Here is a 13,040-nt window from a genome sequence, read left to right as displayed (position 1 = left end):
GTAAGGTGGGGGGTGGGGGAGGGGTGTGAAGTGGGGGCAGCATTGGGGGATTTTTCCCGCACTGACCGGGGGGAGATGTGGTTTGAGGGGTGTCTGAGGCCTAGCCGCAGTGAGCGGAGCTGAGCCTTCTCCCTGCCGGCCGCTGCCGTACCACCGGCAGCCCAGAGTGACCCGCAACTCTATACCGCGGCCTCCGGCTCACAGAGTGGGTCGGTACAGCAACAACTCACCCCTCACGGTCAGTCCCGGTCTTTGTCTGCGGCTCCGGCTCAGCGCCCGCGCCCTCACTACAGTTAAATTTCAAACATCCCGGGCAGCCAATCAGAGCTCGGACCACACCCCCAGACACATCACAGCCAATCGGAGAGCAAGGCCACACCCCAAGACGCACCACGGCCATTCGGGGATCCAGGCCACGCCCCCAGACACACGCAAAGACCAAACCCCAAGCCATATCACAGCCTTTCGGAAACGCAGGCCGCACCTCCAGGGGCAACACAGCCAATCGGAAACCCATACAACCAATCAGAGACCGGACCACACCCCCGGTCACACCACTGCCAATCAGAGCGCCCCTCCAGTCACACCAGTCAATCAAAGCCTCAGATTACGCCCCCAGTCACACTTTCCTGTCACACTGTAGCCAATCAGAGCCCAGCCGCACCACAGCCAATCGGAGCCCAGTCCTGTCACGTTGTGTCAAGGCGAGCCAATTATAAACCGGTGCTGGCTCGGGGGCAAAACAATCACAGCCCGCTCTGTCTCGGGGAACGTCAGATAGAACCCGGCGCCTCTCTCAGAGACAGCCAATCACAGGCCGATGTGTTGGATGGGGGGCGGGGTAGAAGAAGTCAGACCCTGACACAAACAAACCCAATCACAAGGCGGCGCTGTCCCAGGGAATTGAGAAAGATGAGGATGGATCTTATAGAAACATATAAAATTATGAAGGGAATAAACAAGACACAAGTAGAAAGGATATTTCCACTGGCAGGTGAAACTAGGACAACAGGGCATAGCCTCAAAATTAGGGGAAGCAGGAGGAACTGAGGAGGAACTTATTGAAGCTTCCTCACTGAATGTTTGTACAGCTAAGATAGATAATTTTTTGAATAGCAAAGGACTTAAGGGGCTGGTGAGAGGGTGGGTAAGTGGAGCTGAGGCCACAAAAAGATCAGCCATGAATGGCCTACTCCTTGAGGAGAATATGTTTGTGAAAAATATCACTGTTCCTTCTGCAAGAGGCTTGTAACAAAAAAAATTGTGAAAAATATAAGACTCAGTGGTGCAGAAAAACCACAATCAGAGGTCATAAGGCTCAGTGTGGACTACAGGGGACGAAATGTTGCTTTAACAAGCACATACACAACCATGGGCCCCAGCTATGCCTGTCTCTTTGTTGGCTACGTAGAACAGTTGATCTTCCGTAATTACACCGGCACCACTCCCCACCTCTTCCTCCGCTACATTGATGACTGCATTGGTGCCACCTCGTGCTCCCGCGAGGAGGTTGAGCAATTCATCAACTTCACCAACACATTCCACCCTGACCTTAAATTTACCTGGATCATCTGTGACACCTCCCTCCCCTTCCTGGACCTCTCCATCTCCATTAATGACGACCGACTTGACACCGACATTTTTTACAAACCCACCAACTCCCACAGCTACCTGGATTATACCTCTTACCACCCTACCTCTTGCAAAAATGCCATCTTGTATTCCCAATTCCTCCAATTCCGCTGTATCTGCTCCCAGGAGGACCAGTTCCACCACAGAACACACCAGATGGCCTCCTTATTTAGAGACCGCAATTTGCCTTCCCACGTGGTTAAAGGTGCCCTCCAATGCCACATCCCGCACCTCTGCCCTGAGACCCCACCCTTCCAACCGTAACAAGGACAGAACCCCTTGGTGCTCACCTTCCACCCTACCAACCTTCGCATAAACTAAATCATCCGACGACATTTCCGCCACCTCCAAACAGACCCCACCACCAGAGATATATTTCCCTCCCCACCCCTTTCCACTTGCCGCAAAGACCGTTCCCTCCGTGACTACCTAATCAGGTCCACGCCCCCTACAACTCACCCTCCCATCCTGGCACCTTCCCCTGCCACCGCAGGAATTGCAAAACCTGCGCCTACACCTCCTCCCTCACCTCCATCCAAGGCCCCAAAGGAGCCTTCCACATCCATCAAAGTTTTACCTGCACATCCACTAATATCATTTATTGTATCCATTGCTCCCGATGTGGTCTCCTCTACAATGGGGAGACTGGACACCTCCATTAATGACGACTGACTTGACACTGACAAAGAGCGCTTTAGGGAACCTCTCTGGGACAGCCGCACCAATCAACCACACCGTCACTATCCCCATGACTTGTCCTACCTGCCTATCTTCTTTTTCACCTATCCACTCCACCCTCCTCTCTGACCTATTACCTTCATCCCCTCCCCCACCCACCTATTGCACTCTATGCTACTTTCTCCCCACCCCCACCTTCCTCTCATTTATCTCTCCACCCTTCAGGCACTCTGCCTTATTCCTGATGAAGGGCTTTTGCCCGAAACGTCGATTTTCCTGCTCCTCGGATGCTGCCTGAACTGCTGTGCTTTCCTGCTCTGGTTTCCAGCATCTGCAGTCATTGTTTTTACTTAACCACAAACAGGTCACAAGGCTCAGTGTGGGGAAGAATTGTTGATCTATCAAGCACGTACACAGCTTGCAGTGATGGGGATGCATGCTAACAATAGATCACAGAAAGACATAATGGAACAGTCAACTATGTGGTAAAACAGTCAAGCTAACACCTGCACTTTGTCACGTATAAGGCCAAATAAGGCAAGGAACAAACAAGAATAAGGGGCGACAGGCTTAGAGTAGCGGGAGAAGTAAACAGAGGAGGAGTGAAGTCAGTAGCTTATGATAGGTTTGACGCGTTGCATGCTAAGCCAATAAGCTAAAAGAGGAGTACCGAGACGCTCAGCTGAACTGTATAACTTGCGATGTAACCTGTTGATCAGTGTGCCTACTTGTCGGACACCCATTCTTATAAGAATGTTTTAATAAATACCTGCTTCGGAATTTGACTCAGACTGAAATTATTGAAGAGTGAGAATCATTTCTCACAATTGGGGGCGTCGTCCGGGATACTGTCATCACCGGCGGAGTGGTCACCATCGACGACTGGGAAGACGCGTCCCGTTCCTTTTAGAACAGTCCTGTGTCTTTCGTTGGTGGGTGCTCCATCCGGTCGATTGACGAGGATCCTAAGGGAGTCATTCCGAACTAGGACAGGAAAATAGGGCAGGCATGGAATAGAAGGCACAGCTGCAGTCAGGCAAATCCGTGCATGGATCAAGGAAGAAAAGAGACTGGGGGGTGTGATGCCTGTTGAATTAAGCGACTGATGGGTTGAACACCACGGGAGGCAATGAGCCCTGGCCGGGGGTGGTGGGGGAGAGGCGGGGATGTCAAATAAGACACCTGGGAAAACGGCTAGAGAAGTCCCGGAAAAACATCCCTCCGGAAAGTCCTTTGGGAGGGATGTTCCCCTGGATTTGATTGGGGTTAGAGTCCCCTAGGTTTGATTGGGGTTTGAGTTAGAATTGCTTTTGTGACTGGGAGTGTGATACCTGTCAAATTAAGGGATTGCCAAGTTGACCACTATGGGAGGCAAAGGAAGCAAAAATGAGGCGCCTGGGATAAAGGGTAAAGAAGTCCCAGAAGACATCCCTCCAGAAAGTCCCTTGAGACGGATGTTGAAAAACTGGAAAAATAATTCTTGAACAATGGAGGAGGATAAGAAAACTATGATAAAATATTGTTGTTTTGTCTGGACCAAAGAGAGTATTTGTTCACCATCAGTCTTTCAGCCAAAATATGGGTCGGAAGAGGATTGGGTCTGTCAATTGTTGAAGTCATATGTTAATGAAAAACAATCTTTCTCCAAAGAGGAGTCTGACTAAGCCTCCTGCTGGCAGGGCAGTCGAGACATGCGTTTATATAGTATGAAAACTATGACAGGAAAGGAGGAAAAGTCACCCTCGGCACCCCCTCCCCCTTGGAATGTTCTTGACCATTTGCCCCCACCATATGACCCCCCCCCCCCACAAAATGAGCCTGACGATCTACAAGCCGATAGCCTTGGGTTAGGTGTGGCGGCTGGTAGCGACCAAGGGGAGGGGGAAGATGAACAGGTGAAGGTTTTGAAACCAAAAGTCCCGAAAGGAGGACTGATGAAGGAAGTAAAGCGATTAGAAAAGGATATTGAGGAATATCCATTCCCGAAATTAAATGAACGACACCAAGAGACAAATGTATACCCTCTCAGGGAAGTTCCCATAGGGCAAAGAATAATTGGCTTCATAAATGCCCCTTTAACAAGCGGCGAAGTCAGGACCTTTAAGAAGGAGATGAAACTTCTTATTGAAGATTCTGAACAATTAGATCAATTCCTAGGTCCCAACCTATACACTTGGACGGAGTTGATGTCTATTTTAAATATTCTCTTCACTGGGGAAGAGAGAGGGATGATCAGAAGAGCTGCTATGAGGTTGTGGGAACGAGAACACCCTCCTGGGGAGGAAGTTATGACGGCTTAACAGAAGTTTCCCAATACAGACCCAGGCTGGGGGAACAACGAGGCAGCTGACCAAACCCAGATGAAGGACCTCAAAGACTTAATAATAAAAGGAATCAGAGAGGCAGTTCCTAAATCCCAGAATTTAACAAAGGCATTTGAGGTCTGACAAGAGAAAGATGAGACTCCCTCAGCATTTTTACTGAGGCTGCGGGACTCAATGAGAAAGTACAGTAGCGCCTCGATTTACGAACTTAATCCGTTCTGGGACCCGGTTCGCGAACCGAAAAGTTCGCGAACTGAATCATTTTTCCCATTGCTCGGATAGCGTAAGAACGCTTGGACATAGCAATGAACGCTGTTCACAGTGCACACGCCAAAGACGAACTGAATGAGATCACGCAGGGCCTGAGAGCTTTTGTGTTCAACAACTCGTAGCAAAGCAGAACAATGAAACCACGTGGTCGCACACGGGCTTTTTGCATTCGTACCTTCGTTCGTACCTTGAATTTCGTACGTACGTTGAAGCAAAATTCTACGTACAATCCTGTTCGTAAACAAAATTACGAAATCCCCACAGGCGGGATGTTACTACTGTGGAAAGACAGGTCACTTTAAGCGGAAGTGTCCAGATCTGAAAAGGGAAGAGAGGGCGATACTGCTTATGAATTTTGGTGAAGAATAGGGCGTCAGGCGTTCCTTCCCCATGGGGACCCACTGGGAACCCTTGATAAATCTAAAGGTGGGACCTCATAAAGAGGATACAATTTTCTTAATAGATACGGGGGCAGTATGATCATCCTTAAATTTTATACCCAAAGGAGTACAATTTACAAAACAAAAGGTAACAGTGTCCGGTGTAAAGGGGGATGGATTTACAAGTCCCCGTATTTGAACGTATGACGATCGAAAGTGATGAAGGAAAAATTCCGGACATCGGAAGTAGTTTGTTAGGAAGAGACTTAATTATATTACTGGGACTAGGGATCGGGGTGAGCGACCGACAACTAGGAGTAAAAATCGCCCTTTTGACCAAGGAAGAGGAAAAACATATAGACCCCACAGTAAGGGCACAGGAAGGCAATTGAGGGGGATTGCAGATTCCCCCTCTCAAGATCAGCTTGAAAGAGGTGGGGGAGACGGTATGTGAAAGACAATACCCGATTTCGACCAAAGGAAGAAGGGAGCTACAACCCGTGATTGAGGGATTAATTAGGGACCGCCTGCTGGAACCCTGCATGTCCCCTATAATACCCCCATTTTGCCAGTAAAGAAAACAGATGGTACCTATCGTCTGGTATAAGATCTAAGGGCACTTAACAGGATAGTACAGACTCGACACCCGGTAGTCCCTAATCCTTATACCCTCTTGAGTAAAATCCCACATGACCATAAGTGGTTCAGTGTAGTGGACCTAAAGGATGTCGTTTGGGCATGCCCCAGGCAGAGGAAAGCAGAAACATGTTCACCTTTGAGTGGGAAGACCCAAGAATGGGGTGGAAACAGCAATATAGATGGACAATGCTTCCTCAGGGATTCACTGAGTCCCCAGGTTTGGCCAGGTTTTAGAACAAATTTTGGAAAAGTTTATAAGTCCCCAAGGGGCAAATTTGCTGCAATATGTAGATGACCTATTGGTCATGGGAGAAGATGAGAAGGGAACAATGGAAGCAACTAATCAATTCCTAAATTTTCTGGGACAACAGGGATTGAGGGTTTTGAGGAACAAATTACAATATGTAGAAAGGGAAGTAAAATACTAAGGACACCTGGTCAGTGAAGGAAAAAGGAAAATAAGTCATGAAAGGATTGAAGGGATAATGGGAATGCCACTCCCTCGGACTAAGTGGGAATTGAGGAAATTTCTGGGGCTAACAGGATACCGTAGATTATGGATCGAGTCGTTCGCCCAAAAGACAAAGAAATTATACCTAAAATTGCTGGAAGAAGAACCACAGTGTTAAAGTGGACAGAGGAAGAAAAAGAATTAGTAGTAGGATTGAAGAAAAGTTTGATCCATGCCCCTGTCCTGGCGTTGCTTCCCTAGATAAGCCCTTTCACTTGTTTGCCACCGTTGATAAGGGAGCAGCCCTAGGAGTCCTGACCCAGCGATGGGGAGGGATGAAACAGCTGGTAGCATTCTTGTCTAAATTATTAGATCCAGTTTCTAGAGGGTGGCCCGAGTGTGTGCAGGCAGTAGCAGCAACTGCGTTACTGGTGGAAGAAAGTTGAAAACTCACATTCGGCGGGGCATTGATAATAAGCACCCCACATCAAGTACAGGCCATACTGAACCAGAAGGCAGGGCGGTGGCTAACGGACTCTAGAATTTTAAAATATGAAGCAATTTTAATAGAGAAGGATGACCTTACATTGATCACAGACACTTGTCTGAATACAGCTACTTTTCTCTGGAAGGGGGGAGGACGTAGTTCCCTCGGACCCAGAACACGACTGTCTTGACATTATAGAGTATCAGACTAAAGTAAGAATGGACCTTAGAGACGTCCCTCTCCACGCAGGGGCCAGGCTGTGGATGGGTCCTCCAGAGTAATTGAAGGCAAAAGACGTAATGGATATGTGGTAGTGGACAGAATAGAGGGGAGTGTAGTCAAGGCTGGTAGGTTGCCCAATGACTGGTCGGCACAGACCTGCGAACTCTATGCACTAGATCGCGCTCTTAAAACTCTGCAGGGGAAGGAAGGAACTGTCTACACAGATTCTAATATGCCTTCGGGGTGGCACACACATTCGGGAAAATATGGCAGGAGAGGACTGGTAAACAGTAGAGGTAAAGAACTGGTTCATGAGGCATTAGTTCAGCAAGTATTGGAATCCCTTTGTGCTTCCAAAGGAGATAGCCATAGTCCACATTAATGGTCATCAGAGGGGAGATGATCCCGAGATAAGAGGAAATAGGTTGGCGAATGAAGTCGCTAAGGAGGCAGCATTGAACCCACAGGTCACCCAGATATTTACCTTGGTCCGTACAATACAGGAACCTACGGGGAGACCCCTATTTAATGCTAGGGAAGAGAAGGAGTTGGAGGAACTAGGGGCTACAAAAATGGTAGAAGGGAAATGGGTGCTACCCGATGGTCGGGAAATGTTATCTAAGATGCTGGTGCGAGAAATCATGGCTGTCCTACATCAGGAGAGTCATTGTGGAGTGCAGGCCATGTGTGATTTGGTTCTTAGGAAATATGGATGGAAAGGGATATACACAATTGCCAAACAGATGTGTGAAGGCTGTATAACATATAAAAAGATAAACAAGAAGGTACAAAGGAAACAGGTCCCAGATGGGAAAGACCCTGGGCTATAACCATTCCAGAGCATACAGGTGGATTACACTGAATTGCCCCGGGTAGGACGGCTAAAATAAATGTTGGTTATAATAGATCATTTATCCGGTTGGGTGGAAGCATACCCCCTGGCCACAGTGACAGCAAGTGGGGTGTCTAAGATCATTCTTGAGCAGATAGTTCCCCAGTATGGGATAGTGGAGCGTATAGACTCAGACCAGGGAAGTCACTTCACCTCGAAGGTGCTTGAGGGAATAATGCAAAACTTGGAAATCTCCTGGGATTTTCACACCCCCTGGCACCCTCCGTCTTCAGGGAGGGTCGAGAGGATGAACCAAACTCTTAAAAGACAGTTGTCCGAATTGGTATTAGAAACCAGACTCCTCTGGACCCGATGTTTGCTGATAGCATTCCAACGAGTGCGAATGGCTCCAAGGAAAGATTTGGATCTGTCCCCTTATGAAATATTATTTGGGCTGCCATACTTGGGAACGACAGGGGCACTGCCGATCCCCGAGACTAAGGACTTGTTCTGAAGAAAATATATACTGGGCCTGTCCTCCTATTTATCTTTTCTCAGGAGACAGGGTTTACTCGCACAGACTCCACCTCTCGATTTTGCTGTTCATCCAATCCGGGAGATTGGGTCCTTGTGAAGTCATGGGCAGAGACTAAATTACAACCGGATTGGGAAGGGCCATACCAGACTCTTTTGACTACCGAAACAGCGATAAAGGACGGTGGAGAGAGGTTGGATTCACTACAACAGAATTAACGGACCAGTGGAGTCTCCGGTTGAGAAGGAAGTCTGGACGGCCGAATCAATGAAAGAACCATTGAAACTCAGGCTAAAGAGACTTTGAGTAACTGATTATACAGTGGCAAAGCAAGCGCAGGATTATTTCTGTAAGATTGTATATTAAGTCTCTTGGCGCTTCAGCACTATTTTTGGAATGAGGTGTATACTTAGGTATACGATCTTAGCTCTTCTAGTCTTGGGATTTCATCCAACCTTGGTGTGGTCCTCTTACTTGGTGATAACGGTCCCTGAGAGTGCTAATCCGCAAGTAATAGATAGCGATGCCTGCAGCCCAGTTGATTGTGGAGATGTAGAAAATCAGAGACAGTACAGCAACTCAGATATACACATTAAGTCCTACGGGGATGGCCTTGGGGAATGGTACTTGGATTAATCAACTCATCACAATACACCGGCGCCCCTTCCGGCCAGCTTTTGAGTGTCCCCATACAAAGTGTAACCCGATATATTTAACAGTAAAGAAAACCACATGGCACGAGGTGGTTCTGGGAGGGGACTCCTGACAGGTCCAATTAAATGAAACATTTGGGATAGAAATAAAGGCAAATGGGAAGGTTTTGTCGGGCTGTTGTTTCCGCATACAGGTGGGCAGAGGAAAGTGGCCAGTCGAAGTGAATAAAAAGAGCACTCAGATGCCACAGGCATATCCTTTCACCCCTCCCAATGACCCTAAGGTAGTACAGATTATAGAGATAAAGGACTTAAAACAGACCATCAAGATAGAAATTGGTTACGGGGATTCAAATGCCTGGCTTGAATGGGTAAAGTACACTGTGAAAAGTCAGAATAAAAGCAATTGCTGTGCATGTGCCTCCAGTAGGCCAGTGACCCAAGTAGTTCCCTTTCCGCTTGGGTCGCAGCGAGACAGGAAGGGCATGGAATGTATGATCACCCTCTATCAGAATAAGACTGCATGGAATAATGGGAATTGTACTTCCCTATCACTAATGTTCCTTCCATTGGAGAAGAAAGATTTAAATCCCCCTCCACATGATTGGCTATGGTCAGCAATCACACACCGTGTGTTAGCAGACAAGGTCTAAATCAGTTCAGAGATGTTGGTGAGCTGAAATCGTGTATCGATATTGAAAATGTGACTGGAATAGACAAGGGAGGGAACTACTCAGTGCTGCAAGTCCCCCGAGCGGATCTGTGGTGGTACTGTGGAGGGAGAATGCGGAGACCCACCCTACCTCCTGACTGGGGAGGCACATGTGCAATTGGCAACCCCACTGACCTTGGCATTTGAAAAGGAAAAAGTTGTCACAAAAATGGGTCAGAGTAAAAGATCATTATTGGATACCTCTTTTGATGATCGTATCTATCTGGACTCTATAGGAGTTCCTAGAGGGGTGCCAGATGAGTTCAAGGGTCGCAATCAGATTACAGCAGACTTTGAGTCGGCTCTCTTCTGGTGGGTAACGGTCAACAAGAATGTGGATTGGATAAACTATATTTTCTATAATCAACAAAGGTTCATTAACTACTCAGAGTTTGGGAGAAGAGAACAGCCAGGGAATTCCTAGAGGCATGGCACTCATCCACAGATTCAATCAATAAGCACATCGACCTGGACCCAATATACCGGCCACTGCAGCGGACAGCTGGAACTGACAACTGGAAGCGGCAGATACAAATCACTATAAATGCCGGAAAAAACATCACAGAAGTGCTTCACTGGAGGCTCCCAAGCACTGAGGATGTCACCTAGATAGGGGACAAAATGTCTGCAACACAAATTCCCAGCTCGGCGAACAGAACCACAATGTTCATTAACTACACTAGGGATGCAGTCAAGGGTATAGCAGAGCAGCTCGATGCAACCAGCAGAATGGCTTGGGAGAACAGATTGGCCTTAGACATGACCGAAGGGTCTGTTTCCATGCTGTACATCTCTATGACTATGACTATGATCCTAGCACATACACAACCACAAACAGGTCATAAGGCTCAGTGTGGGGAAGAAGTGTTGATCTAGCAAGCACGTACACAGCTTGCAGTGATGGGGGGTGCACGCTAACAATAGACCACAGAGGGATGTGGTGAAACGGTCAAGCTATGTGGTAAAACAGCCAAGCTAACACCTGCACTTTGTCACATATAAGGCCAAATAAGGCAAGAAACAAACAAGAGTAAGGGGCGACAGGCTTAGAGTAGCGGGAGAAGTAAACAGAGGAGGAGTGAAGTGAGTAGCTTATGATAGGTTTGACGCTTTGCATGCTAAGCCAATAAGCTAAAAGAGGAGTACCGAGACGCTCAGCTGAACTGTATAACTTGCGATGTAACCTGTTGATCAGTGTGCCTACTTGTCGGACACCCATTCTTATATGAATGTTTTAATAAATACCTGCTTCGGAATTTGACTCAGACTGAAATTATTGAAGAGTGAGAATCATTTCTCACATCTTCCTGTTTCTTATGTAATGAATGAGCCTCTTGATTACAACAGTCAATGCTGCTCCTCAGGCAGTGGATGCAGCATCCCTCACATACTGTATGTACAAAGTTAAAAATCACACAGCACCAGGTTATAGCCCAACAGGTTTAATTGGAGGCACTAGATTTTGGAGCGCTGCTCCACAACCACCTGATGAAGGAGCAGCGCTCTGAAAGCTAGTGCCTCCAAATAAATCTGTTGGACTATAACCTGGTGTTGTGTGATTTTTAACTATGTATACCTCAGTCCAACACCGGCATCTCCAAATCATTCTGTATGTACACTGTGGGAAAAGGCTTTGTGTGAACTCACACTTTGCTTCTTTTGGCAATTACTTTATGTCAATGCTGCCTTGATCTTGATTGCTTTAGGATTAAAAATGGTTCCATCTTACTACAACAAACACAATTCTGAAGAAACTCAGCAGGTCTGGCAACATCAGTGGAGGGAAAAACAGAGTTAGCATTTTAAGTCCAGAATGACCTTTCTAACTGGAAAACGTTTCTTTAATCTTTTGACAGATTGAGCTTGAAGGTTCATTTCTAGATGTTTCGTCAGCCTACTAAATAATATCCTCAGTGGGCATCAGGCGAAGCACTGCTGAAAATTCCTGCTTGCTATTTATACGTTTGGGTTTCTTTGGGTTGGTGATGTTATTTCCTGTGGTGAAGTCACTTCCTGTTCCTTCAAGCTCAGTGAGCAAACTTATATCCAAAACCTCAACCTGAGCTACCAATTTTCTCAAACATCTTTTGACAGAGGCAGAGACCCAGTGCAAATTACTGTAGATGTTGGAATCTGTACTGAAAACAGCAAATGCAAGAAGTCACAGTGGATCAGGCAGCATCCATGGAGAGATAGCTCCAAGATGTTCTTCATCAGTGTTCTGATGGAGAGTCACATAGACTTAAAATGTTAGCTTGCTCTCTCTCTCTCTCTCTGTGGTTGCTGCCTGACCCGCTGTGACCTCCAGCATTTTTTGTTTTCAGTTCAAAAGACAAATGAGTTGTAAATGTTGGAGAAAAAGATTTAAAAAAAATGTAAAATGGGTGTAAATTAAGATGTGAAAGGGCGAGAAGCAAAGTCAATGAGACAAACATGGAAAGGGAACACAAAGGATTCAAAACATTAACTCTGCTTTTTTCTCTACTGACACTGCCAGAGCTGCTGAGTTTCTCCAGAACTTACTGTTTTTGTTTCAGATTTCTAGTATCCACAATTTTGTTTTTACAAACATGACAAGGCTGTTGGACTTTAGAGGAAGACAAGGAGAGAGAATGTAAGGTAATTGGAGAACCCATACACTGCAATGAAGTCCTGAAGTTATTGAAGTTGATGTTTAAACCTGAGCTGAAAAGCACCTAAGAGAAAACTGAGGTGTCATTCTTCAAGCTAACATTATGCTTTGTCAGAACATTACAGCAAGACCAGGACAGAAAAATTACCATGAGAGTAAGGTGGTATATTGAAATGGCAAGCGTCTGGAAGGTCAAAGCGCTGGTGTTCTGCAAAGTAGCTACATAGTCTGCATTTGGTTTCACCAACAAAGGAGATTACATTGTGAGCAGTAAATGCTATAGACTAAATTGAAAGAAGTGCACGTGAATAACTGCTCCATCTGGGTGTAATGTGAAAATGGTGTGTGTGTGTTTGGATCCCCATATAAGATAGGAGGGGAGAGAGTGGGGTATGATAGAGATTATTTGTAAAGGAAAGAGAGAGAGGAAAGAAGATAGAGAAAAGTACGTAAAGATGGGGAGGAAGAGCGAATAAAGCAAGGAAGTAGAGTGGGGATCTGAGAAATGGAGAGAGGAACAGAGGTGAAGAAAAGGGACGAGGAAAGAAAATAGAGCATAAGATACAAGAGCAGAATTAGTTCATTTGGTCTGA

General features: G+C 46.5%; 1 protein-coding gene across 2 annotated transcripts in view; it reads right to left on the bottom strand.

The window, feature by feature from the left end:
* The window catches only part of cdca8 (cell division cycle associated 8), a 61,418-nt gene that overhangs the window by 44,675 nt on the left and 3,703 nt on the right, over nucleotides 1-13,040 (bottom strand). The window contains exon 1 of one of the 2 annotated variants that reach the window (XM_043717887.1): nucleotides 230-407. The exons of the other annotated variant lie outside the window; for it this stretch is intronic. Coding sequence (XP_043573822.1) covers nucleotides 230-400 — 171 coding nt within the window. The 5' untranslated portion in view covers nucleotides 401-407. Of the gene's footprint in view, nucleotides 1-229; nucleotides 408-13,040 lie in introns of those variants that run through there. 2 annotated transcript variants of the gene reach the window in all.

The sequence above is a fragment of the Chiloscyllium plagiosum genome, chromosome 27, assembly GCF_004010195.1.
Source record: "Chiloscyllium plagiosum isolate BGI_BamShark_2017 chromosome 27, ASM401019v2, whole genome shotgun sequence".
NCBI classification, from domain to species: Eukaryota; Metazoa; Chordata; class Chondrichthyes; order Orectolobiformes; family Hemiscylliidae; genus Chiloscyllium; species Chiloscyllium plagiosum.
Note: the sequence above shows the minus strand (reverse complement) of the source record. Positions and strands in the feature narration are given on the sequence as shown.